Source organism: Stegastes partitus, unplaced genomic scaffold (assembly GCF_000690725.1).
Source record: "Stegastes partitus isolate 25-593 unplaced genomic scaffold, Stegastes_partitus-1.0.2 Scaffold1159, whole genome shotgun sequence".
Classification (NCBI taxonomy): Eukaryota; Metazoa; Chordata; class Actinopteri; family Pomacentridae; genus Stegastes; species Stegastes partitus.
This window is the reverse complement of record NW_007578890.1, coordinates 193,440-218,308: the sequence shown is the minus strand read 5'-3', so window position 1 is coordinate 218,308 and position 24,869 is coordinate 193,440. Positions and strand designations below refer to the sequence as shown.

At 39.3% G+C, this 24,869-nt stretch overlaps 1 protein-coding gene across 1 annotated transcript in view; it reads left to right on the top strand.

Annotated features, from left to right (window-relative positions):
* Nucleotides 1–15,822: 15,822 nt before the first annotated feature.
* The window catches only part of LOC103368480 (testis-expressed sequence 264 protein-like), a 33,386-nt gene continuing 24,339 nt past the window's right edge, over nucleotides 15,823–24,869 (top strand). Inside the window, exon 1 of the mRNA XM_008296877.1 lies at nucleotides 15,823–15,828. Coding sequence (XP_008295099.1) covers nucleotides 15,823–15,828 — 6 coding nt within the window. The remainder of the gene's footprint in view (nucleotides 15,829–24,869) is intronic.

Genomic DNA, 24,869 nt, shown 5'->3' with positions numbered 1-24,869 from the left:
TGATAAATAATGTCACTTTACTCTGTCCTGATAGGAATGTTCTTAAACAGGCTGCAGGGGATCAACTTGCAGCATATATGCTCCTGAACATCAGCAGCCACCTCTCGGAGTGTTTCCCTACAACAGAGCCTCAGAGCTCTTCAATAAAAAAAAAGAAATAAAATGAAAAATTCATTGTTCTAAACCTGGGTGCAAACTTTGCCACTGATTCTACAGCCCCATCAATAAATTATTATTTATTGTTTTTATTTTTATTTTTTTTATTTAATGTAATTTAATTTAATGTAATTTTTGAAATTTACATTCAGCCTTTAAAAGGCCATTTTCAGCTGGCCGTTCAATAAATAGGTTGTAAAAGTAAAATCTGCGGTCAAGCATCATTTGCCGCCAAGGCTCCCTGGAGAGCCTGCCCCCGCTGCTGAAAAAAATCCCAGAGAATTGAGAGGACTGATATCACATACAAGTCGCATTTAATTGGAAATGTGAATGAACTCGCAAAAAAATCAGATTTTACAAAAAAAATCTGAATTGAGCGTTAAGTCCTGCAGTCTGAACGTAGCCAATCTGTCGGATTGGTAAGTCAGATAATACGCCGTTATCCTAATTTGTGACATAAAATGTCATGTCGGAGTCGGAATCCAAGGCTGTCGGTATGTTAAGGCTCAATTAATTTTATTTTTTTTTTCTCCTCTCTGCTCTTTTAGACGTTTGTATCCACATGTGTTTCTCTTTTATGTGTGTGGGACACCGGATGGAAATTAGCCTTGTGCTAAATCCGGCGTATTTACTGCAACCTGAGATTGTATGTATATTAATACGGACTGTCCCATCTAAATAAACACAGAAATAAATAAAATAAAAAGGCTATTTTTCATGGGTTCCGTTCGGTTTTTCTACAAACCTGTCAGATAGCAAGGTTTTTGGATTGTTAAGGGTCGGATTATCGAGTCATGACTGTATATGTGTGTTAATGTGAACTGCTGCTACAACACTGCAGTTTCTGATACCCAGCTTTACTATATTATGTTAAGAAGTTGTTAAACCTGGCAGCTGGGACTGGAACACCCCAAATGACTTTGCACAGAGATGGCCAGTAAAGACACTGCGGCTGAGCACTTTTTTTGAATGAGAGTCAGTCTGCTGCTGACCCATACTGGGTCAGGTCGGCGACAGACTGGCGGCAGCATTAATGTAGGGTCCTATAGTTTCTGTGGTAACTTCCAGAGGACGTGGTGCTTGCCGACTGTGCTCCGTCGACCCGGAGCTGGGTTAACGTCGCTGACTCGATGAAGCAACAAATGTAGGATGTTGCTGTGGGCTTTCCAACTATTATATCCGTTTCCCGTCATACCGCCTGACTGCATCTCTAGATTAAAATACTTCTACCTCTGTGCTTGGGGATACGTGGGGGTCAACTTAGGCCCGACAGATCATGAGGATTGAAACAAACTGGCAAAATATATATATATATATTTGGTTCATCCAGTTTTTCTTTAGCTCCTGTGCTGAAATCAGGAATGAACTTGTTCCACTGGCAGCGTTTGACCCCAGACTGTGAGAAGGTGGTCCATGCTTTTATATAATCACATCGGGCGGTGATTCACATCGGGTCGTGACACACTTCATTCCAGGAAGCAGTAATGCATTCTTGTCAAAGCATTACGAGTTGACCCCACATTCCAGACAAACACTTGAGATGACGCCAACAACTAATCAACAAATACATTCTTTGGCAACTAATTAGGGGATTGAGTTTTGTTGGCATTGTTGACTATTTATTGCACCCCTTGAATACATACTGTACTACTCACATAATGTAAAATCTACAGCAAATCTATATTTATCTCTTCTTAAAATATGACAAAAAAATGTATTATTTCACTCTCAGAGGGGCATGAGTAGGTACACTGAGGTAAATCCTGATAGCAGAGTCACATCATTTTTTTTCCCTCCTACCATCAATGAACAAGGGATTCAGGTCTGACATGATTATGGGTAGATGTCTGTAATATCAGGACAAAGTGTTCTGTATATCAGTCTCCTATTCTGTTTTAGCTGACAGGGATCTCAGATGATACGGGGAGAAATGATGTAAAATGTTCTCCCTGAATCTCCTATGATAAGACTTGAGCTTCCGTCCTCTCTCATCACTCTGCCTACTTCCTCACTGCCAACATCAATGCCCACCTGCAGCTCCAGCATCTTTGGGGGAATTAAAGAGCTTGGAAGATGGAAGGTCTTACAATAGATGCTGTGTCGGCTCATGCGAAAGTAATTGTGAGATACCTTTCTGGCTACTGTGTCCTTCCTCTCTCTGTCCCAGGTGGCTTCACAATCCATTCTACTGTTGCACCTGTGGTCCCTTCTTGGAGTCGCCATAGAAAAGCAAATGACATTGTTTTTTAAATAGGATCAATGAAAGTTCTTCAAGAAAGAAGAAAAAAATGAAAGGAGATTAAAAAAACGACTACATTTGAAAAATCATGGTCACTCCAAAACTTATTTGTAAGCTCAATAATTAACGTGAGCGCGTTTCAACAAGAAGACAGGAGACCAACAGTATTTTCTAGCCTCATAATTGCCTAATTGTTGTTTGTTGAACTTTGTGACTTAATTTGAAGCTTTGATTTGGTGTTCTATCTCTGGAAGATTCTATTCCAAACGTGTTGCCCCCCTGCATAAAATACAGAGAAGTCATGTTGATTCTTCACTAATGATTCTAATGTAGTTGCAATTACAGCCTTTAATTAATTCAGCCAGTGTCTGTGTGCAGTATGTCCAATATGGTACTTTTTTACTCTCATCCTGTCTTATGCTTCATGTGTGTGTTTGCTGGTGCATAAGTCTTTGTTTGTTTGTGTTCTTGTTTACTTGCATGCATCCATTTCTGTTTGTGAATTCCAAAAGGGGAACAATTACTTCAGTTTTATACGGCACTTATTATGGAGCAAGCTCTGGCATCCTCATGTCATCAGAAGCGCCTGTAAACACCTGAAGCTTAATTTCAACTGCAGTAAAAATTTTCACCATACCCTGCCCCAAGGACAGATGCATCATCATGGCCGGCATATCTAACACATGTCTGTTAAAAGTGTGAAGCACATGGAGCAAGTGTTGAGTAAAAATCAACAGCAGCTTTACCCATGAATGTGAGGTTATAGCAGCAGACGAACAGAAAAGACAGATAAATATATAGAGCTGTGACAGTGCTGTGTGAGTGACAGCATGACTGCAGGCAAACAGTGAATGTGGGAATATTATGCACAAGGGGATCGCTGTGGTGCAAAACTGAAGGTGTTTTTGGCTGAATGAATGGAGCTGAAACACTGGCTTAGGTGAGAGGCTCAAAGCATCTTGTCCAGGTCACTAGTCAATCTCACATATGTAAGCAAACACATTTACACTCGCATTCAGTTTCCAGTTCACCCAACCCTAATGTGTCTGTACTTTCGGATGAAACTAGAGCACCCAGAGGACACTCGCACAGACTTGGGGCAAAACCTTCAAATTCCACACAGAACGGCCTCAGCCAGCCCACGTTTCACATTGGTTTAAATTGTCAAGAAATGTGCACAGATCGCCGGCTAATTGCGGAAACTTATTTTAAGTATGGAACGAGAGGTTGATGTCGACCACATTTGCCTCATCTTCATGTCTGCCGGCATAAAAAGCCTGTTTCCAGCTGAAATTGCAGGAGAAATTACCCATCAGCGGCGCAGTATATGTGGTAGAATCTCTACTTTATGTGCTCCCTGTCATTTAAACACCATTGGTTCTGCAGCTAAATCTCAGCTGGCTCAACATTTCAATATACACCAGTGTTGTTGAAATGTTGACCAACACTTTTTTAATGGCAAACTCTAACCAGGAGCCGTGTAATTAAAAAAAAAGAAAAAAAAAGAAGTAAACTTGTGCAAATGAAGACACAATAAATTTGACCATGTTAAAAATCTGCCACGTCAAAATCTAACTTCCAGAACTCCTTTTTGCTTCTTTACTACATGCTTGCTAACTCTGTGTGCATATATATATGTGTGTGTGTGTGTGTGTGTGTGTACACATGTACTGTAGTGTAATGTTATTATCCTCTTCTTGCATATCTTTGTGGATGGCACACTTTACAGCACTGTGTCACATTCTAACGAGCAGCAGCCCTGAGCTGCAGCAGCAACAATCTATGTGTTAAAGATGCCTGGTGAGCCATCCCTCATTAAAAGAGATGAGACATCAGTGGTTTGTACTGTGGAGCCTGGAGAAATGCTTCATGGGTGCAAATATTGATTCTGTTTATTCTCTCCCTGTGGGAAGAATGTCGTAGATCCATGCGGTTGAATACTTGCTCTGATTAATGATCAAAAGGCTACAGCCATTAAGATTTTGTCAACAGTTTGTCGAAGGGCTTATCGTTTTCATTTTTCATTAAAACAAACAAATAAATAAATAAAAATACAAAGACTTATCTGTGTTGATCTTCAAGATTGAAAATGTAGATTTTTATAAAAATAGAAATATCAGTGAGTCAAAATCAACATTTTAAAATACAACGTGTAGCACAAACGTACAAACATTCATTCTTTGTTTTGTTGCCAGAAGATGTTCTGGTGCACATTCAGTGTGAAAGCTCATCCCAAGTTTGTTTACTTGGTAACTACAGTGAACTTTATAATTGCAGCAGAAAAGACCGCTTTTGGATGTGCAAAAAAAAAAAAAGAAGAAGAATTAGGATGTTTTCTGTGAAAATTCATTAAAATAAATTAGAATGTAAGCCTTAAGAGATGAATCTACGGGAATTTGCACAAATTATCAGGTTGCACTGTGGTGTTTTCATTTACGAGATAATTTAGCGTTTTAGCGAAATGAAGGGGTCGTGGGTGAAATAATGAAGCCCTTGTTGTTTGGTGAACTTATTTAACTCACTGCCTGTCCCACTGTGGAGCTCTTCTCGCCTCTCACCTGTTTGTGTAGCTGCTAAAAGCATGTTTGGGAGATGAATGGCGCTGATTAAGAGACAGTGTCAACATCATCTCCTGCCTGCTCTCTGCTCGCTGCTCTACATCTTAACCAACTCCTAACAAGATGGCAGCGAGCTCCTGGGAGAGGAAAGAGTCAGATTTGTTTATTTGTGGATGTAGCAGGAGGACGTGAATGTTGGAGAAAGGCTTTCTTTTTTATTTTTTTTTACATGCGCTTGCATGAATTTTTGTCAGTACATGTGGGTGTATGTGTGTGCCTGTGGACTTGTGTGTGCCTGTTTAGCTGTAGAAATCATGTTTTCCATGTCACCAAGTGTGCGAGAAATAAAACAGGCCACAGTGCTGCGTGTGAGCTGCTCGATTAGATTAGCTCAGCAAATTGATTGTGAGCGTGTAGTTGTCTCCATCGGAAAGTGCCACTGATTGCGGAGGCGGGTAAGCGTGCTGGCGCCTAATTTGATCACTCAGTAGCTAATGCAATCTGCGTTACGGCAGCTATTGCAGATTGGGATTAATGTGCCAATAGGCTGAGCGGGAATGAAGAGGTGGATAAAAGTTAGGGGGCTGGAGATCACACTCTGCCTTCCGATCAATAGAAGTTACAGAATGACAGGGGTCCAAACATTCTCCATTTACCCCATGCGGCTGACTACTCCATATGTTCTCAGAAAATGCCAGAAAACCCTCAGAAAACTGGAGAGCTTGGCTCCAGTCAGGACTGTAGTGCAGTTCTCATTCATTTGCTCAGTCTTACATTTGACCATTTTTCTAACAGAATAATAGTATAATGGTTAACAAAGACTTTATTGTAAAACAGCAAGCTGGGTGGGTTCTCTAAATGGCATGTCTTGTGTTGTATTTTGGAAAGACATGTATATAAATTAATAACCAAAAGGGCAAAATTTACATTCTATATTCTGAAAATCATAAATACACACCGCTGATGCATTAAGTAGGCGATGTGCTGTTGAATGTCCATCTGTGTAGCTTGACAATTATTTGCATATTGCCAATCAACGTGTTGAAACAGCATTTGCATAATGTGGCAAATGTCTTTATGTCTGCATGATTGGTAGCTGGACAAACACAGTCACGCAGGCCTTTTTACTGTTCGCATGCTAGCAGCAATTTGTGCGTGACTATATAGTACATGTAAGTCACTGTGGGGCACAGAGCTAGCTGCCTACACTGTAAAAACATGTCATTTTGCAGAACTTTTCCTTTTTAGTGCACAGATCTTCGTCAGTATTTTTGAAAAACATGAGAATATCAATACAATTACAAAGACTGTGAAGTTACATGTTTAATGTAAAATCAAAAGCTGTAATTCTAAATTTCACTTTAACAAAAAAAAAGTAAAAAATTGACATAAAAAAAAAAAAAAGCACGGTCATAATACATTTTGCAAGTGTGTCAAATTTCCGGCAGAGGACCATGGCTTTGGACTTGGAGGTACTGATCCGCATCCCTGCTGCTTCGCACTCGGCTGCAAACCACTCCAGTGCGTGCTGAAGGTCACGGTCTGATGAAGCCAGCAGTACCACATTGTCCGCAAAAAGCAGAGACCCGAACCTGAGGTCCCCAAACTGGACACCCTCCTCACCTTAACTGCGCCTTGAGATCCTGTCCATGAAGACCACAAACAGGATCGGGAACAAGGGGCAGCCCAGGCGGAGTCCAACACCCACTGGGAACGTGTCCGACTTATTGCCGAGAATGCGGACACAGCCCGCACTTTGGTGGTACAGGGACCAAATGGCTCATAGCCTGGTACCCCATACTCCCTCATTACCCCTCACAGAGTCCCTTGGGGAACACGGTCATAGGCCTTCTCCAGGTCCACAAAGCACATGTGGACTGACAGGTCAAATTCCCATGTCCCCTTCAGCAGCTCTGCAAGGGTAAAGAGCTGGTCCACTGTTCCAAAACCAGGACGGAATCTGCAATGCTCCTCCTGAATCCAAGGTTCACCAATTGGTCAGAGCCTCCTTTCTAGCACCCTAGAGTAAACTTTCCCGGGGAGGCTGAGAAGTGTGATACCCTGGTAGTTGGAACACACTTGCATGTCAAATTAAGGCTAGAAAATGTTTTTGAACGATGGAAATTAGTGTATTTTAATGAGATGGTTATTATTTATTTTTTTACAAAGTTTATTTGGTGCTCGGATGCTGAAGTATTACATTTTTTTGTTTGTTTGTTTGTTTTTTATCTTTTTTTTTCTTACAGTGTAGCCTGCATTAAAAATAAAATGTAAAGGATATTAACATGAGCAGAAAGTTTTCTTCCTTTCTTTTGTTGGTGCATTTCTACTTTTCTACAGTGCATTATTATACGATATATACCTCACATAGTCTGTCATGTCACTCTTGTGTTTGTGTCCTTTCTTGGTCCTTGTGGACACACTAGAAGAAAAAGAAAATACAGGAAGCCACTCATCAAAACGCTGCACTACAAAAACACCACAGGATGCCTTTGAAAATTTTAAATCCAGAGGTAACTTTTCAGATCTTTCTACATGTTTTTGTCCAGTGGTTAGCTCCATCCATCCATTCTGTCTTTCAGATTCAAACACATCGATTCTGCATCAGGAGCTAATTACATCATCGAGTAAATTGAACATGTGCATCCTGATTGAACTGTGTATCTGTATTTAAATTCAGATTGATCTCATATTAAATTTAGTGAAAGGAAGAACTGGATATCATAGTGATAATAAGGGTCCTGCCTGTTCCCTGTCCACTCCCATTATCTCCTGTCACATTCACTTCTGAGCCCAAATGCCACATTAGCATGCCTGAGACCCAGTCCCACAGGCGTCACACTGACAGCTCTCATACCTGCACTGCCTATAGATCTCCTATTCAGACAGACCAGTAGCTTCCATCATGGTTTATGCATTTCTTCACTCTTCATGGCTCTTTAAGAGCATTCACACAGCAGCATACAGTAGAAAATGTGTGCAGTGTACGAATGGTCTGTTTAAAGAAAGAGCTGTGGCTCTGTTTAATTCTTCTAGCTCAGCTCAAAGAGATGGTGACGGGCTAATGTGTCAAAACAGGCTATTGGAACACCGTAAGTACTAAAAGCTTGGATATATTTGAAACCACATAAGTACTGTTAGTAAGCACATAAGCATAAGATGTGTTTTTAGTTTATTACCACCAGAATTCAGACACATTTATGCCATTTGCTGCTATTCAGTGGCTCGTGTGAACCATGTTTGATGTTCAACATCATTGTAATGTGTCACAACTGCCAAAGAGGGCCTCTGTTCCCGAGAGGAAAAAGAAAGCGGTGGTTCATCCTTCACCTTTTACCTCTGCAGCTCCACTATCAAAGCCCGGGCATGTTGTGGTCAGCACTATCATCCAGCTGCCGAATGAGCCTCGGCCATAAAGGCTTTAAAGGCTATATCAAACAGTGTGATACTTCTGTTACCGTTCAGACATTTCTATTTAAAGAGCTTTAGAAACAGAGCCTTAACAGAGACATAACATCCCAATAATTTACTTAACAGCCACAGGTGGCTGTGCAAATTGTAATTCTTCATGCGCAACTGACTTATCCCATCAGAACCAAAGCTGACAGTTCTTGTTGAGTGAATAAAGTAAGATTAGATTTAGAGGAAAACATCCTTTTATAGAACTGGATTCAACTTATTCCTAAACTCATCAGTGCAAGCAGTGCCTGATGAGTTCGCCTTCTTTCAGAGTTTAGTGAAATGGGATTGAATTCAACTCAGTGTGCTCAGCGGGAGTTTTTAACACAATAAATGGCTTCAAACTGTTATTGTACCCATATTTTGGACAAAATCCACTTTCAGAAAATCTTTTGATTTTTTTTTTTTTTTTACAACCAGAGAAATGCAGGCTGGCTTTGATTTAGAGTGACTAAATCAGTGATGAATAAACCAACATTAACACCCTTTTACACAGTACACTGGCTCTGGGGTAAATCCCAATTTAAGCAATTGTTATGTCTGGATTTTGTTGATTCTTTCAAGTATTTATCCAAGGCCTGTTACCATTTTAACAAAAGCCTTTTCATGTGTTTGGTAGATGTTTCATGATTTCCACATTTAACCATTTTAACCATTTCCTTTTCCACATGACTTTGTTTTGTGATATTTGTTAAAATATCGCAGCAGTAATTAAGACGGAGACAATCTGATCTGTGCGCCACCTTTCTGTGCCTTGAAAACAAACTTGAGATAAAGATATTTATCAGATCTCTGTTAAATCTCAGTGTTGAGTACTGTGGCTAGTATTCAGCATAAATAAGATAATTAAATCCAGAATATTCGCCTAATACTGCAAACCTTGACCTTAAAAATCACCAAGAATGATCAACGCTGATAGACAAGTGTTTAGAGCAGAAGCACTGTGACTTTTGTGTAGTATTTTTTCCATATATTGTGAACAACATTTTGGGGGGTTTTCTTAAGGTTGAGTCATTGATTGGTTGGTCAATATGCTATTATCCAACCAAACTCTCAGTGGTCAGATAATTGTTCTTTAATAAGGAGAAAACATACAGTCAATGGGAACAAAAGTGCCTCATCAATAGCCTTCCTGGATTAATCTAGTATTCTTTAGCAATGGGTGGAACACACTACCTTTGAAAACCCCCACGTTTTCACAACTTTCAACTTGCCCAAACTATGAATGAATGAATGAATGAATGAATGAATGAATGAATGAATTAATTAATTAATGTTTTTTTGTTGGACATGTGAGAAAATTAAAAAGCCACAAAAACAAACCAAAATAGTCAAAACAATGAATGAATGAATGAATTAATTAATTAATGTTTTTTTGTTGGACATGTGAGAAAATTAAAAAGCCACAAAAACAAACCAAAATAGTCAAAACATCAACACAATAAATAAAGTTTTATTCTTTTATTCTAAAACAAATATAACAAAACAAAGCAGCATCTAATAACCCAACATGTCCGAAAAGGAGGACGAAGCATAAGCTTATTTACTCCTACTCCTTCTCCATCTCAACCATCAGTCACTCAGTACCCCACTCCCATAGTTACTTATGTACATATATACAAACAAAAAAAGAAAATAAATGACATAAACAAACAAATATTAAATAATCTGTGATATGCCTGTGTCCAAGCCCCTCCTCCCCCCTGTACCTCATGAAAACCATATTTTTGTACTGTTTTTTAAAACTGGGTCATGCTCGGACATTGCTTGAGCTCCACCTCCAATCCTTTCCACAACCTCACGCCACATACCAAAAGACAAAATGACTTGAGTGTTGTATGAAATCTTATGTGTTTTAATTTTAATTCCCTCCCTCCAGTAATAACCCCAATCTCTGTTAAAAAAAAAAAAACAAGTTCTGAATATTTACAGGAAGTTGGTTGTTTAGGGTTTTGTACATTATCTCTTATTATAACAGATAATATCCTTATTGCTCTTTTTTGTAGTATTGACAGTGACTGTAGTGAACATTTGTATGTATTGCCCCAAACCTCTGCACAGTAATTTAGTACTAGTTTACTAGTAATAAAGACTGCAAGGGTTAACTTATTTAATGTTTGCTAATGTTCAGCTATGAACTGATTGACTCTGTGTCAAAGAAGTCATCAGTGTGGCTGCATGGCCAAAACATAGAGCGTAAACTTTGCAAACAGCACTTTGCATATCACAGCTGAAAAACCAACATGGCATGTCATCTAAAATTTGTTTTGGTAACTCGCCTGCATGATGTTCTGCCACTTTTCATGTTTAACGCTTGGGACTTTGAATGTGAACATATCAGAATTGGCACATTTTAATATGTTTGGTCTAATAATCGTTTTGTAACGGCAGGTGTGAAGCCTCCTCTCTCATCAAAACATTAAAATAATATTGCAGTGGGAATTGGTGAATTGATAGACGAGGTTAAAATGACTTAATATGCTGCAAATGCTACTTTTTGTGGGTGAATCAAGTGGTAACATACAAATTTTATTCCCTCATGCAAGATTCTCTTCAGTTGACTATAGCCCTACTATTATCGGTGTTCAATACGTTATCACTCAAAATCACCATCAGCTCATGGTTTGCAGATGGCACAAAATGAATGACGCTTCACAGACTTACGGTGTTTGTTTGATTGTGCTCTTCGCCTTTTATTGAACATTCACAGAGCTGTGATTCCTTCGGTTTAACAGCTAATGCGGCTCAAGTGATGGCTGAAAATATACCAAGAGAGCCATAGAACAGGAATTATCCCGGGGATAACATCCAATTAATATATTAAGATGTGTGCCAAAAAGAAGATCAACACTTGTATGTTCCTTTTAGCGGCGCTCCCTCCCTGGCACCGTCGTTAAATCATTTAGCTGTGGGAAGAGAGTGGGAGAGGAAAAGGGCTTTTCATCTCAAGGGCAGATGTGGTATTTTAACATTCAACATGCCACAGGTTATGGATCAGCAGTCTAAAGCACATCTCTCTCCACCCCCACTAGCCTTCACTTTCTTCATAGATCTTCCTACAGTCGCTGTCTATGTCCTGTTTTGGCCTGTCTTCCCCTCCCATGCCCACTCTAATTTTCTTGTTTGTCCACAGGGGCTGGACACATTAGGAACAGGAGGAAAGGTTAATGTTACACAGAAATGTTGTCAAAGTGTGAGTCAAACAGCCTTGCGAGCCCCCTCAGAGACAAAGCATAAAACTCATGCTTCCTATTTAGCTTGCCACCTATAAAGTAAGACGAGTTCGCCTGCACACACACAGGCTACATGTGATATATGTGAGGTGGTGATGAATACAAATGGAAGTAGTTTGAAATGTCTGCCAGCAGTAGCCTTTTAGGATCATTGATGATCGAATGAATGCTGGCGTGATAAAGTATGAATGATCGAACTTCCGTGAGCTTTATATACTTTGGAGCCTGATGCAGAGTTTTGTGTTATAGCCCAAGTCGTATCATATCACTATTTATCTAAATTCAAAACAGTACTTTAAAAACACGACTATGTGAACCATTACTGCGGCCGTGTATTAAGAAATGAATGTAGTTTACAAGCTCGTGCAGCGGTGGGTATTTTACAGTTGATAAAATGCTTCAGACAAACTTACCCTCCTGACCTGAGGTCCGTCGTAATTGCTGACTGAGTGCTTGTTCTTCTGTGAAGTGAAGTGAAGACCGCTAACAGGGCGACTCAATTTATTAATGCCATTCAGGAAGCTGTCGCTCAGAGGAATGGGGCGGCACAGGGCAGGGTGTGAAATACCATAAACATCGTCATGGCACTGAGCGGTTTGCTGAGCAGCAGGGCAGAAGGTGATGGGATGCACCCGAGTGCAATGAAGAGCGCCGCATGTGCAGAGGAGTGAGCAGCGCCAATTGCAATGTAGACCACTAGACCACTGAACGTCCTCCTCCTGCCCTCAGTCTGGATATTCATGGCTTCTTCTACATATAGCTCATGGCATGTAGCTCACCTACTGAGTTCAAGCTTGATGGAGCAGACAGTCTTGCGGCAGGACACCAGTCAGCTGTGCTGCAGATCACAGAGGATGACAGCAAAGGCAGACCTGAAATGAGGTGGATAACATACAGATGATACGTGGCACAGGTCAGCTGCGTGGATAATGCAGTTATCATTAAAGAATAGGATTCCATTTTTTCACGGTGGTGTGAAAAGTTGATATAGCTCCCAGGTTTATCATGATTACAGGTTTTATTTCGGCTGATATTGATAAATATTTATCATTTTTAAGATACCTAGGGTTAATAATAAGTAGAAGAAAAAAGGTTTCCTATGAATTTCACCACCTTACTTTGAATTTATTCACTTTATCAACGCATACAGGTGATAATTTTAATGTTAACAACTAAGAAAGAACATAATGAAGAATGAGAGAATGTTGCCATGCTTCATGGGTTATATTTCCACTTTATGAATATGGAGTATTAAAGATGTTGTGGTAATTACACGCTGCTCTTTGCTTTCTTGTAATTTTGTATTACTAAGACAGACAACTGCTTGATTTGGTCGGTCCAGAGCGATGAAATCATTGAATCATTTATGCTGAACTTCAAAATGTATTTTTACATCAATACTTTTTATGAGCCACATTGGTCAACAGCATAAAATGTGTTATTCGCATAATAAAGGTTGTAAAGTTGTTTTTATGGCCAGTTCTTGTGTATTGGCCTGCATTTATGTCATGTGACCCACAGCAGCAAAGCCCGCATTAGGAGGCTGGACTGGTGGTGACGGCATTAACCACAGAACTCTTACCCAGCAGGCTAGATTTGTAGTCCTGTGTGAGACTATTCTTTATTCGTTTTTTTGTTTTCTTTCATTGTTTTCTGTTGTTTTTAGTCATTTTTTTGCTTCTATGCTACAAAACCACTTGGTTAGGTTTAAGAAAACATAATGACTTTGGGTAAAATACACCAAAATGCTAAACACAAAGCTCCTTGTTTTATGGTTCCTAGGATGCTGACTGCCACTACACGAATAGCCCTTAAACTTAAGCATCTCATAATTTTACAGCCTTTTTTGTGAAAATAATGCGTTTTGAGGTGTGTGCTGGTATAGCTGGTACACATTTTTGTGTGACACTGGACTGATTATACAGTGGACAAAAGACTACAGTAACCTAAAGCTCTTTTGACACACAGTTGTCCTGAAATGTATTCATACTCTTCCATTAGAGAAAAGGCAAAATTCACAACAGTCACTCAAATAACTACAAACTGAAAAAAGTAATAATAAATAAAAAAATGCTAAATTATAATTAAGTGAAATAAGACATTGCTTTGAATTGTTGTTGAAAAGAATAATTAGCAAAAACAAACAAAAATGTTCCAGACAAATTAGAGCACTTTGCTTATGAGCAGTGGTCCAACATACCTGTCAACAGGTGCAGACGTCTGACTGGGAGTTACAGAAAACACTTGATTGTAGTGATTGGCTCAAAGGGTTGTTCAACAAAATATTACTTCAAGGGTCCCATTATGCCTGCTTCTTTGTTTTTTTATTTTAATTTTTTAATATATATATATATATATATATCTGTTGAATCACAATTCAAAAGCAATGACATGATTTTCAGAATTTTTTTTATTTATCATCACCTGTCTATTATCACAATTGTCAATTTCAACTTATTTCAGTGACAGCAGTTTTTTTCCCTTCTTCAATGGGAGGGTATGAGTAAATTTAAGGACGACTATATGTGCAAGCATGATAGTGTGCATTAGGACAAACCTAAAATATGTGAACCTCTCCTTTAAAATTTGCTATTTTTTCTAATTTACTTTCTAATGAATACCTAATCATTTATCTGTTCTAGTCTTTTGATGTGTAACGAAGCCTGTGTGTGTGTGTGTGTGTATGTTGATGAATGATAGTCAACAGACATATTTAATTATGTACACTTTACTGTGTAACGTGTCTGTCTGTTTTCCGCCCGTATCAGGGCCTGATTAGCCAGAATCTGGTGAACCGATTATATCACCCATAGAACGAGCCTGAGTTTATACTGTGTGTATGCGTGTGTGTGGAGGCGTGCTGCTTTGCTTTTTGCACATGCCTGATAATTGGTGCGAATGCACTATAAATAGAGTTTTCTTGGAACCTTTACACATCGAGTGGGAAGTTGAATTTGTTGCAGACATGTTCCTCAGACTGAAATCTGGGCATGTTTTGTGCAGGTGTTTGTTAATATCCCCCATCGCTGCATGTGACAGTTTTAATCAGCTGATGATCGGCAATCCAGGATGCTCCCTTTTTTTTGCTGTACATTAATAACGTACCACAGTGGCATCAGTCTGCCGCTGTTAAAACCAGAACAATCTGCTGCGCCTTCATTCATCTCCCTGCTGTCACCAGCGCAGCCCCAGCTATGAGGAATACTTTCATATGGATTCACCGTCCCCTGAGACTCGTTGGCAGCTTATTGTTCTCCATATTTTCATGTCTGGGGAACTTTTTTTTTATATTTGGCTGAAAATGAAGATAAATTGTTTCTCTGTTTCATGTGGAGAGCAGGGAACAAATTTACATTTTCTTCTTTCCCTGACTCATTTGCATATATGCTCATTTTCTGTGTTTGTCTGCCCATGGGCTGCTGGACGGTATGCTTTTGTTTACTTTTCTGTTGATGCAGTGAAATGATGTAGTGATTCAAATGAGCACTTTTTCCTTCACTGAAGTTTCACATTTTCACATAATGCCACCTGGTGATTTGGCATTTACTTTTATTCCTTATAGCAGATGTCTCTCCAGAATTCTATGAATAAAATGCAAAATGTGTATGGTCCTGTCAATAGACAGTATATGTTCATATTGATACTTATCCTGTATTTTTCTTTCTTTCTTTTATGCTAAAATACATTTGATTTGTTCAATGTTAAAAGAACAGTGAGAATAGGAATTTTACTTTGAGTAGGTTGCTAAGCAGGGGAATTTACCGGAAATCCATTTTGCATGGGGTTTCCTGCGTTTTTGATCTTCTTTTATTTTGGTTTTTGGCAGCAGTCCACCATGCAGCCTTGTGAATCATCTCTAAAATGTTTCATCGTTTCACTTGCATATTTAACATAATTTTCATCACTGTCACAAATCGAATTAACATGATGAAGCTGACTCAGGGGGAAGCCTTTTCGGAGAGAATGAGAATGGGAACGACTAGCTCGAAGAATAGTGTTTATGTAAGTTGTCTTAATACATAACCTGCATCTAAGATTGTTCCTTTTTTTAAAGTGAACAACAGTCTGATAAAACAATCTGCTCTTTGCTGAAAGAACAATTGGACTGTATCTACTTGGCTGTAATATTCATAAAAAAAAAAAAACGTTGTCTGACTCTGAGAAAACTAAATCATAGATGGCGGTAGGATTTACGTCATGTATTTATTAAAGTTTTTTTTTTTTTTTAAGTTATTTTTTTGGTCTTTTTTTTATATAGGACAGTGAAGAAAGAGGCAGGAAAGTGGGGGAGAAGAATGGGGCAAGGACTTGCAGCAAAGGGCCATGAGCAGGATTGCATCGGGGACTATAGCCCCTGTACATGGGACGCCAGCTCAACCGGGTGAGCTATAGCGGCGGCCCTTGTATTATTAAAGTTTGACCACCGGCCCCCAACATCTCTTCAGAATCCATCTTTAACAGAATACATATGTCGTGCCAATGGGGCAAAACGTGGTCATTTATTTGGCAAACTAAGTCAATAAGATGGGGAAAGTTCATCCCTCTTGTCCACATTATTCCTAATTAAGAATAAAGATTAAAAAATTTAAATTAGTGAGGTCAATATGATAATCTGCATATTGATTATAGGTCATAAAAAGCTTTGTGAATTAAATCCATACATATGTTTGCATTTTGAGGGCTCTTGACGAATCATAAAACATATGATAATCAATAAACAAACCTCCCCACCCGACAAATCTTAGAAATGAACGGGCATTGCAGACGTCTCAAGAACATCTACTATCACTGGTGGCATTTCTACTCCTTCTCTCGCTTTGCTCTTTTAAGAGAACTCCCATGCTTCAGAAGACATTTGGCAGCCACTCTGCACTTCCCCCACGTCTTCTGCAATCCCTCAGATTATCAAAGTATCCGGTCTCCATGGAAAACAGAGAGAGGGGTGGGGGGTGGGGGGGGGGGGATCTTTGGCAGAGGTGGTTGCCCTGGCAACAAGCTCAGTTCAGTCAGCTGCCCAGAGCAGGGGCAAAACACAACTGACTAAACCACGTAGCTGGAAGTTGGCAGACAGTTGACAGGATGGAGTACATACCTGTCTGGACCAAGCAAGACGACCGGTGTGAAAAGGATGGTGTGAAAAATCCTAAAGCTGAAGATCTTTTGAGGATAAACTGGCATCGATGAATTTTTGTTCCCTTATAATCTCCCACAAACTGAAAGTTTCTAAAGTCATAACTGTTTCCTAAAACAATTATTCTCTTTTGTAAAGTTTCTCTCCTTCCTGTTTCTTGTTTTTGTTTTTACTTGCACTGACACTAAAAAACTGCACACCGTAGTGCTACAGTTATGATTTGCTCATTAAAAGTACGGAGAATACTGCTAATATACACCAGAACTTTTGACACCGGCAGTCAAAAAGACTTTAGCAGCACGTTGCCTTGTCTTGCACATGTCCTAGTTTTGCATTTGGTGAATATGTACTTCCTCGCTGCTGTCATTCAAACCATATTGTGTCAGTGATTGTTAGGCTGAGCTGCTGAGCACTTCAGTTTTCTCCACATTCCTGTGCCAAAGTGTCTTTTAAGGAAGACTGTCAAACTGAAGTGAGTGTTATGCGTTTCATTTTAAGAGGCAGTCAGTGTTGACATTTTCCATCATCTATGTTGCTGTCAGCTCCAGTACAGAATCATAAAACCTGCACCTGACAAGCTCCAGGATCTGCTTTGCAACTGCAGCTTTGTCTGAAGCCCATTCAGAAAGTGTTGAGATGGGCTGCAGTAAAATGAAGTAATGTTGCAGTATATTTTATTTAAAAGGCTTTACACCCAACGCTTTCACCTTCATGTATGACAGCTCAATACATTATGTCAGGTGCAGAAAATGCATTGATTTACTTTTGTTTGGAGCAGCATCCAGAATCAGGAAGACTAAATAATGTATGTCTAATTGATGTGGCCTGACAGTACCTGCTTTGACCTGAACAGACTTACATGGCAGCCTCGGGGCTGCTGAATATTTGGTCTTCACTGTAAGTCACTCTGCTGCTGACATGGAACTGTCTGGTTCCAGGGAGACTATACGATCCAATTAGTAACTTGTTGACAAGTTGTGAATGTGAACATAAAGGTAAATGTCCAAAATGAAAATGTCAGCCATATCAAATTAAGCAGCACACCATTAAATGGACAAATATCCATCCTGTCAGTGTCACTGTGTCTGAGGTTGGCTCTCAGGGAATGCTGACTGTTATTGAATGTCTAAGTTATGCAGCATCATCAGTATAGTACAGTATAAGGAAACAGTGCAGGAAAAACTTCACCCTTTTTAACCAAATCAAACAGCTGTTGAGGAAACACTAAGCAAAGTACAAAGCAATATCTTTGATGTGTAGGTTTAGTGGCATAAAAGCCTTTAAAAGTATATAGCTCAGTGAATTTACAGACAGACAGACAGACAGACAGCATTGGAAGTTAAAGTTTTACTTCCAGGGACAGCACATAATAAGCACCTATCAGAGGTGGAGTGACAGTAGTTGAAAAGACACTTTGGACCGAAGAAGAGAAGTAGTGATGGAAAGCAGTGAAATAGACATGTTAATGGAGGGGTTTTGCTCTCACACAGGACTTTTCTGATGAGGATTTTCTTAGCTATTTAAATAGTAATTTAGACTCAGTGAGGTGTGGCCAAATTGAATGAGCTTTAGGAGGGCAGATGGGTCAGACTTAAATGCCCTCTGGAGCAAGATGATATGTGTTTTCAAGAAAAGAAAATGGAAATATGAGCAGAATACAGTGAGGACAAAAGAGGAATTCCTGGTAATTATCACGTTTAAGTTTATTATAATTTGGGGGAAATAAGACGGTAATTTGTTTTGGACATGCAGTGTAAAAATAAACATTTTCTTGTTTGGCAGTTTTTAGCAATTTTGTATGTGTAGTGTAAATATACATGCATTAGCTAATGCAGATGTAAAACAAAGGAAGTATCTCATCAGTATTGCAGTAAAGCATTTAGAAAACAAAGCTACACAAGGTTGAATGACAATAATTCAGTCCAACCAGATGTTTAAGATTTGTGTTTGATTAAAGCATCTTTGTTTCACATATAGATCATTTGAGTCATTACATCCTCAGTTTTATTCTGGTTGATTATTTATATTAAAAACAGCACAGATTATGCACTTTTTTGCTTGGTCTGATAGTGACTTAAGTGCTGGGAGTGTAACTTGTCTTCTGAGGTTGACCTGACAGCCTCACCTGGTTCACTCCATTTACTAGGTGCTCAGAAATGGATCACATCCCATGATGTTCAAGGGATTCTTCATTATGATCCTGATTCTTCATCATGCTGTCAGGTTTTGTTGTGTTTTGTCTTTTTTTATATAACAGCTCCCTCCAAAGTCAAAACTGAACTTTGAAACTCAATTTGTAAGCTATCATGGACTTGAAGGGTCCTTAAAATGCTCAAAAGGAAAAAAATAAATTAGCTCCATCTGCTGATGAAGATCATGTGATTCGATCAAAAGCTCTGGAACGGCTACTAAACAGGCCTTGGCGTGGAATTGTTGTGCCTCCTGTTGTCTCTAAGGGGAGAATGAAAGCTAAAATGTTTACTTTTTGTGACAGACTTTATCTCGTGCCCAATTCAATCCAGTTTGTTTCAGCTCTTCGCCCAAAGAACTGACTTTGTTATAGATGTTTGAGCATCAAATCAACAATATCATCCCCTCAACAATTACCTGCCAAACTCGTCTTTGGCAGCTGAGAGTTAGTGTAGCTCTGTGTTGTTGGAGACTCCACTAAGGGGTCCATATGGCTGAATGAGACAGGGCTGATAAATTTTTATATTGCTTTATGTTCCCTTTGCACTTTGTCTTGGTGCTTTTTATGTTTTATGTAAAGCACTTTGAATTGCCTTGTTGTTGCATTTTGGTCTACAAATAAACCTGTCTTGCCTTACAAAATCCACTGTAAACATGAGCGCTGTGGGAAAAGAGTCCAAAAACTTTTTAAACGAACTGCCTAAATCACCACAAACACTTAAGTAGTTATGCAAAGAAACCACTCCACAACAGCTTCAAAGTCCTAAACTTTAGTTTTTATTGTACCACAGAGTTCAGGAAGAAAGTCAGTTGGCACCTTTGATTTTTTTAATTTATTTTTTTAATATTTGTTTGCATCGGTCCGTCTAGTACCACACACCTGACTACACAAAAAGTCTGTCATTATCAAGTGGGTGTTCCTCGACGCAGAAAGTGAAGCTGGCAGGAGAGAAAAGGTGAACTCATGAGACGGTGCCAGACTCACATCTGGGTAGAGTTATGAGAATCAAACAACATGAGAGTTTTTTTCCCTTCTGATTTCAAATTAGTTGTTGTTCGTCTCATCACCAGCCCACTGGTCGACAGGCCCCCCCAGGAAAACTCCCACTCCTCCAGATGGCCTGTCTGCTTCTGACTGCCAATATCTATGTAAACTTTATTCTGAAAAACTGTATCATTAAAGCGGCATCCTTAAAAGGTAAACGGGTTTCCTCGTCATTCAGATGGCAGGAACAAATCAGCTAAAAATGAGCTAATATTAGAGAACTGATTATAGAAGTGTGGTGGTTCATTTCAAATGTTAAAATCAGAAATAAACCTGCCTCCACAATAGACTAAGGAAGCAGCTGTGCCCTTCCACAGAGTCTTAAAATGTAAAAATAGCATTAGAACAGAACAGGTGGCTAAAAGAACTGAAACAAGCAACATAAAGCTGTTGTTTTTTTGCACTTTTCAGGTCTTTATGGGACTTCCTGTTTTCAGGGTTCACTTTCTCAAACAACAGCCAATGTAATTTTTACAGATCTGTGGAAAAATGTGATCTTTTTTTTTTTTTTTTTGTCTTTGTCTGTATATTGTTTTCCTGTAATAGACACGAGAAAAAAAAGGCAATAGATCAAATATGTTTTTTGTTAAAATGTTTGCTGTAAAAACTGCCTTCGTAGTGAAGAGCTGGTTTGAGCTGGTGTTTGCGTTTATCATTACAGCAAACCTATAAAACTGAATTGTTTGGCAAGTTTTCCTCTCATTTTTTCGTCTTATACTGTAATGTAATAGTGCTTTTCTTCAACCTAGCAATATCTACAGCACATCGTCGCACTGTGTACTGTCGCCCGTCCAAACCCAAGAGTCACATTCTCTGTTATTTTCTCTAAGCTCTGTTCACTGTTAGATTTATATTCCGCTTGTGTCTCATTTTTTCTTTTTAAAGATTATTTTATTGGGCTTTTCGCCTTTATTGGACAGGACAGTGTAGAGACACAGAGAAACGTGGGGAGAGTGGGGGGGAGGACATGCAGCAAATGAGCCGCTGGCTGGACTTGAGCACCGATACACGGGTCGCCGTCTCATCCAGTTGAGCTACTGGGCCGCCCTGCTTGTGTCTCGTTTTGACTGTTGTTTTCTAAATGTGTTCTTCCTGTATTCTTCTTCGCTTTGCCACTCCATCTTTTAGCTCAGGTTTCTTTTTCACTGCACCCATAAAACACAGTCATTAGGACAGGATCAGCCACAGAGGGGGCATTCAGTTAGGAGCTCTGTCAGCAGAAGGGATCGTTAATTGTAACCATTAGGCTGCCGTTGTGCCACACTAACAGAGCTTTAATAGAGGGTGGCCTGTGGCTTAAACATGGTTCTTGCCTGGTGGACAGCAGCAGGGCCATGGCGACTTTAACCCAGATCCAACAGCTTCTGTCTTGTAGCTGACACCGAATCATCCTTCCCTGTGTTTCTTTTCTGGTTGTAGGGGATGGAGGCGTGACGTGAAAACAAATTGTTATCCTTGGTACCACTTAAAACATGCCATTAGTCATAAGATTAGTTCCACTTTCCTGCTTTCTTCTCTGTGTTCACACTGATTGTGGCCATAGAAGTGGAGTTTGTTTGCCTTCCTGAACACTGTTCTGTTGGCTGTATGAGCAGTTTACTAGGTTCGATTAAAAATAGAAATAAACTCCCATTAGACACTGTGATATTGTATAATTAGATATTGGCAATACTATCCCTTTGGCAACTATACTCTGATGGGTGACACTTTGGCTCATTCAGAGCTGATAAAGGCGACAGCTGGAAATTATGGGAGCTTGGCATTCAGTTACACCTACAGGACAGAGTCTGCTCAACATGTTTTGTTCTAAACCCTTTTCTTGCAATTGAGTAATCTTTTTTTCTGCCTTGCATCATCTCAGGAAAGACGATGTAGGTTGTAGGATACAGTCTGCAGTATTTATTGCAGTCTCCATCAGTTACATTTTCTGCTCTTTGATTTGGTTCATGTATGTTTTACTCATAATTTCACATTTCAGCCATGCTGTTTGTTTGGCTCAGTTTCTGTTAATTTTTCCACAACTCTGGTCTCAAGACAATGAATCCTGAATGATTTTAGAGATCTATTGAAGTTTCCTACCATTTCTATTTACTGGTGAAATGCAGCTACTGGATGGACGGCAATAAGATTTGGTGGTTACATTTATAGTACTCTATCATTTTTAAAAATCTAACCAATACTTTGCTTTAGTTTAATTCAGTTTTTGGCATCGATTAGCATGTGTACAGTAAATTAGGATGGTTACCAAGGTAAACATTGTACCTGGCTACTAAATAGCAGCACTTTAGCCTGATGACATTAGCATTTCATTCAAAGCAATGTTCACAAGCATGCTTGCACACTTTTAATGTTGTTTGAACAAGGCTAGATAGATGCACATATTTGTCAAAAAGTAACTGATCTGAGATAAGATTAGAGCAGAATATTATTAATTGGCTCAGATAAAAGAAGAAATTGAATCATTAAACTAAGATGTTTAAAGAAAGCAGCAGACAATGCAGTTAATAAAGACTTAATTCATGTTACCCAAGTGGTGGATATGATATGATGGATGCTGATTTAAATATTCTGTCCAGCAACTGCAGGCGACTCTTCTACTCTGACACTCATTGTGAAGTTTCAAGGCTGACAAGGCTGTGAAATGCTCTATAGGCTCTCTAGTTAAGGAGATGCCACGTTGAGCTACTAGACACAAGGAGGATTTTCGAGGTCTTACTGTTCTGCTCCAGGGCTTTTCAAAAAATCCACGTGCCCAGTCCGGGAGCGGGAGGGGAGGAATTGACTTGCTGTCTCACATGAAGAGATGAGACATGCGACAATTAGTTCGACCAGTTACCAGTCTGTGCGGTATGGCTTTTTAGGAAAGCATGGCGTCTTGTTCACACCCGCAAGACTTGATTTTAAATTGTGCTCAAAGATATGAAATATGTAGAGAAATATGTCAGGAAATAAAGCGGTATACAAGAATATTGTACAGATATACAGTAAGTGTAGATCTATTTTTACTTTAAAGCAAATGAAGAGAGAGTTCAAAAGGTTTGTAGGTCCTTTTTTTGTTGTATTCCTGTCAGTCAAATTTAATTTGGCATGTGCACCCTCTTCCTGTGTGAATGCCAAGGATGGGTACCCATGGTTTATTCATAGAGAGGTGGTAGAATGCCTGATGGCTCATTTCTGGGGGGCTACGAGGCCAGGCTGGTCCAGACTTCATGAAGGACAACAGATCAAGTAAATCCTGGTCAACACAACTCTGTTTGTCTCTGTTGATAATGAATTTTGATGTGTGGGAGGAATGATTTTCATCACTCATTACTTCTCTTCTATTCTTCGCTGCCCTTTAACTTCGCAGCTCTCAGTTATAATGTACCCTGTCTGTCATTTCATTCTTTGACCAAATCTCACAAAACACGAGACAGAACTCATTACTGCCACATTAATCACATTGCTCCTACATTAATCATACCTTTTTCTATCACTGGACAATACTTTATTTTTTTTTCTCTCTCCCACTGCCTTTCATAGGGTTTAATTATGTCTGAACAAGATGTGTGTATATAAATTGATTGGCTGTGCATGTCTCTATAAAGATGCCACAGGGACACGGACACAATTCTAATGATCTGCTCTGGGTTTTGTATTTTGATTATTTTTTTTTTCTTTCTCAGAGCTTCATTATAACTGCTGAAAAAAAATGTCATTCCCATAGAATTAAACCCCCTTTATTTGACAGGTCAGAAATTATTCACTAATAATTTCTTGGTCCAACTAAATGCCTCCTGGTTTGCTAGTGCAACTTAACTGCAGAGGTAGAGACTTATTATGTGTCATATATTTAAGTTGCTCCTTACATGAGAGGCCTGCAGCACCGAAGAATGGATTCTCTCTCCATGTCACTGCCACTGTCCACATTCCCTCCTCCTAATTGTATCTCATTAGAATAGAGATGTGAATTTCTCAAACATTAGACTCTCAGATTAAGATCTCAATTAGAGGACGGGATCTGTCTGCCTGTTTAAAATTAATCACTATTCATATTCATGTATTTCCATATCCTGCTTTCCACGCGATGGTTCGCTGAATCTTGAAGCTTTAATGTCCAGGACTAATTGACTGCAAAGCTCTCCAATGGTTTTCTTAATGGCCTCGTGCTTTCTCTTGAATCTGTTTTCAGTGGGAAATCTCTCAGCCGCTGTAAAGCTACTGTTTGCTTTTTTAGCGTGTGTTTACTTTCGGCCTTAAAAGCATATTAAGTATCCTCCTTGAAGACTGTGTTTGGAGCCCCTGCAAACTCTGCAACTCACTCAGAGTGTTTACATGCAACTTGGTAAAGGTTTAGGAGAAAGCCATTTAACATTGCCTCATTTTTGTGATGATGTAAATGCTTAGCCGGAATTTGAGCCGTGTTCTTAAAAGTGCATTTCAGGACAAAGATGTCAGACGAGGAAAGCGTTGCTCTGATGGTACTGTGATGAAATGAAAGACGGTGCTTTGTTGCACCCAAAACAACTGCACCCCAATGATGAAACCTCAACGATTAAATGATTTATTTCAGTGTTTGATCACTACTGAAATAAATAATTTAAAATGAGACAGTTTTCACAGAAGGATTGTGTTAAATACAGACACACGTGTGTAGTAAGTCAAATGCTCTAAACAGAAAAGAAGAAAAGAAAATTCAGGATGCGACAGAGATGCACTTTGTGTGTAGTGTACTTGTCTTTTTTAACAAAAGTAAAAAATCTGTAGCCATGCCAGTGGCTATGTGTGTGATGTGAGGCAGGGCATAGGCACAACTGTGCTTTGAGCTCAATGCTAACATTAGCCTGTGGATGTTCCAACCGCTGCAGGCTGCAGGGTG